This window comes from Spea bombifrons, chromosome 9 (assembly GCF_027358695.1).
Source record: "Spea bombifrons isolate aSpeBom1 chromosome 9, aSpeBom1.2.pri, whole genome shotgun sequence".
NCBI classification, from domain to species: domain Eukaryota; kingdom Metazoa; phylum Chordata; class Amphibia; order Anura; family Pelobatidae; genus Spea; species Spea bombifrons.
This window is the reverse complement of record NC_071095.1, coordinates 31,674,503-31,678,176: the sequence shown is the minus strand read 5'-3', so window position 1 is coordinate 31,678,176 and position 3,674 is coordinate 31,674,503. Positions and strand designations below refer to the sequence as shown.

Sequence of the window (3,674 nt, the reverse complement as noted above, 5' to 3'; positions counted from 1 at the left end):
CAATAGATATAACAAACACTTGCAACCAAATACTGTACTACAGTGGCATAAGCATATTTGTAGCTAGTGAATTCGCAGCCCATTGTTGCACTTTAATATTGCACATTTTCCCTTTTACAAATAATTAATGTTAACAAAATGACATTTTAATACAATAGGAGTCCTGTCTATAGCAGCAACACTTGTTTCTTCCTTTTCCATAATATTTCATGGCATCTATATCAATAAAATATTTATGTCCAAGTCAAATGATGAGGCAAAACTCTTTTTGAGAGGTTGATCATAATTACGTTCTCTGAACTGAATTTACTATTCAAGGTATCATTTTAAAAGGCACAATAACTTGTTCATCACCAATCTTACACTGCTTTTTATGCTGCAGGATGAACACAGAACCAATGCACTAATTTGGGGTTTGATGCATTGGAACATTCCCAAAACAACGGATCACTGGGTGTTAGGTACAAAATGGGTTTCTGACTATTAACCAGAAAAAGTTACTTTTAATTAATACTGTGCAACTTGTGGCATTTACTCTTTTGAAGGAATGAAGAGCATTTCAATGTGTGGACTTCACTATGCATTATTCACAGGGAGCTTTCCATGGAAGAGCAGAGTGGACTTTGTATAATGGATTGTTAAATTAATCAGTGCCAACATTATCTGTGGCCACCTCAACCCTTCTCACCGGAAAGAAATTACTGGAGTTGCCCCTTAAAAATGTATAGCGAAGCTAGGGAGTTGAGAATTCAAAGTATGACCTTCCATTAAGTGCAGAAGCATGCAACTCCAGGTGTTAAATGCCACAGGCAGCAATTTTTGTAGTTATCATCCCCTATGGATTAAGGCTTTAATATTCTTTACATTACTAGTGGCCCTTACAGAACGGATGTGTAACTGTTGCCAACTTCTACACCTTAGTGATAGAGATTAATTAAACCCTATAATCTTCTCATCACCAAGAAGGCAGCAGGTTAGTTATCCTTATAAGATATCAATGAGAAATTTGAACATGGGAATGCTCAAGTGGTTTATACACCTTGAGGTAGACTTTTTATGTACAATTCCCAGAAAAGACCTGCTCCTCTGAGAAACAATATACCTCCACAAAAGTTAACAACCCAATCCAATTACTGCTGTTGCTTTAACTGCTTGCCCAAATAAAGCACCTGTAAGCAGTCAATCTAAAATAAAACCGTATTTGTTAATCGCAGGGTTTGGAAAACCGACTGACATCAAACATTAGTTAATACAGTATACCCCCTCACATTTTCAGTACAGGAATAACATGTAAACTGTGTAAATCCATCTCACAATGTTGGCAGGATTTAAAGCAATTAAAAAGATATATTACAAAGCTGCTGTACATTTGGTCATAAAATGATGTTCTTTGATGTAAGTGATAATGTTTTGAAAAAGAGCCATCATATTGACCTCAAAATATACACTCCAACTATCAGTCTCAGCATAGTACAGCCAATGGGTCATCAGTGCTGTAGAGGCAAGGAAGAATGGCTATCAAAGATTCTTCTATAGAGAACAGATGCTTGTCTTCTGCATCCGGGCAATAGTTATGCATAAAGTCTGCCAGGCGTAAGAGATACTCTATATTATGCCCTGCGCGTCCACTTGATACTATAATTTGTGCTGCGATGTCCTCTTCGGAAGCTGGTCCCAAATAGCTTGGGTTTTGAGGAGTAGCAATGTACACAAGTGCCAACACTGCTCCTCCTTCTCCTTCATCTTGAGGGTAAAACTTAACCAGTTTAGTGATATAGCCACCAAGGACGGATTCACGCACATTCAGGTACTGTAGAGAGGATTCTATTTGGTTACCGCAAACCTCATAAGCCACACCCCATGTGCAATCCTGCAATAAAAAAAGAATATCATTCAATTTGCAATTCCGACATATTTACCAAAATATTTCTCCATGTTTAAGAATAGCTCTTTGGAGCTTTATGCAGCAATCTCGACAAGTGGAACTGTTTGTATGCATGTGAAAAACTGTATTAAATCTAGTTAACTTGACTATAACTTGGCAATACAGTCAGTGGGGTTGTATTTTGGCTTTGGGCAAAATCCCAGGGTGATCAATTTAAGTAAAAACGCTGTGATGGATATTTAAAGCAAATTTGGGATTCAATGTGTTTATTTAAATGCAGCAGCTGCATGGTATGCATATGATTAGATCTACAACATAATAATGATTATTATTACTAATAGTAGTATTGACATCATAAAAGAGGAAAACTCACCTCGTAATTTTCTTGTAATGTTACCACTCGACCAGGCTGTTAGGGAGAAAACAAATAGAATCTAGGTGAGAAACACGATTGCTGCTTTCCCATTAATACACTTATATTCCTGTTATCGTTAACGATTTACGTGTCCGTGGAGTCAAAAATACTTGGTTATGGTCTTAGTAAGTAGAATTACGTCAATGAAGGACGATGCGTTTATACGAAAGGACTATGCATACATTCCCATTCTACAACCTGAAATACTAAATAATTTAAGCCTATGTCTTCATTGCAATCGCTGCATCAGAGAACTATTATTCAGATACACTAAATAGTATTTTCTTCAGCAACCATTTCGAATTCATTCATTCATTCACGGAAAAAAAAAGATAAACCCAATTACCTGTGGAAGTCGTTGTAGCCCACTAGGAAACTTTTGAAATGATTCCCACTAAGGGTGTTATTAAATATCCTTGTGTGTAAGATGCTTACCATTTGCGGACTGCCTCTATGGAAGGTATCGCCTTGCCAGAACTTGCGGCTATATCCAGCGATAAAACCCACTTTACTGGAGGTAAATTCAAAATCTGGCTTCCAGATAAGGGAACCATATCCAAAAATCCAAAGGGACTTATTGAGGGAGATTGGCTCGTCCATGGTAATAGTGTAACCCTGCCAACGCGAAGCAGCCGCAGGTACCTTGCAATGAGGTGCTGATGTAGGGCACCAACGCTATTTAAAGCTGCTGCTCGCTTCCACGCCTTGTGAACGAAACAACGGCAAGCTTCTCGCCAATCATAACAGCGGAGGACGGCCAGAGCGTTCGGTACTTCAACTTTGTCCTGTAATGATTGGATGGTGGGTCCGTCTTTTACACTGGAATCCCCGCCCACAATTCGGCAGTCTGGAATGATGCAACTGTTCGGCTGGTTTCACAGTTCCGTCTCGCATAGAGCAAGTGGAGGAGAAATTGCATCAGGCAGGCGATGGGCGGGCGGTACGCTGTCAGCGCTGCCGTGATTTGCTCTCGGTACCAAAATTAAAAGGCGGGTAATAACTGAGAACTTCGCACTGTATTTGTTTTTTTTCGAATGTGACAAGAATTTTAGAGTTTTATAGTCTACATACCAAAATGTTTAATTAAGAATATACTGTACTTGTACGGTAATCCTACCTAAAGGTGCATATGAGGAGAAAAACTCTTTAACCTTTTAAGGACTAGGCTGTATTTTTCGTGACAGAGACTGGTTTAACATTTTTGTGATGGTTGTGCTTAGCTGTAATTTTCTTCACTCTCATTTAGTTTACCAACACAAGCTATATATATTGTTGTTTTTTTTTGTTTCAGGAGAAAAAGGGCTTTCTTTAGCTATATTTATTGTGATCAGATCATCTTATCTACTATTAAAAAATAAAATACGGTGAATTAAA

General features: G+C 38.2%; 1 protein-coding gene across 1 annotated transcript; it reads right to left on the bottom strand.

Annotated features, from left to right (window-relative positions):
• Nucleotides 1–996: 996 nt before the first annotated feature.
• Nucleotides 997–2,936, bottom strand: CHAC1 (ChaC glutathione specific gamma-glutamylcyclotransferase 1). Its single transcript, XM_053474517.1, has 3 exons — nucleotides 2,736–2,936; nucleotides 2,259–2,294; nucleotides 997–1,870 (listed from the first exon to the last, which is right to left on the bottom strand). The coding sequence occupies exons 1-3, from the start codon at nucleotides 2,898–2,900 to the stop codon at nucleotides 1,463–1,465; spliced, it is 609 nt and encodes a 202-aa protein (XP_053330492.1). The 5' UTR covers nucleotides 2,901–2,936; the 3' UTR covers nucleotides 997–1,462.
• Nucleotides 2,937–3,674: the final 738 nt, after the last annotated feature.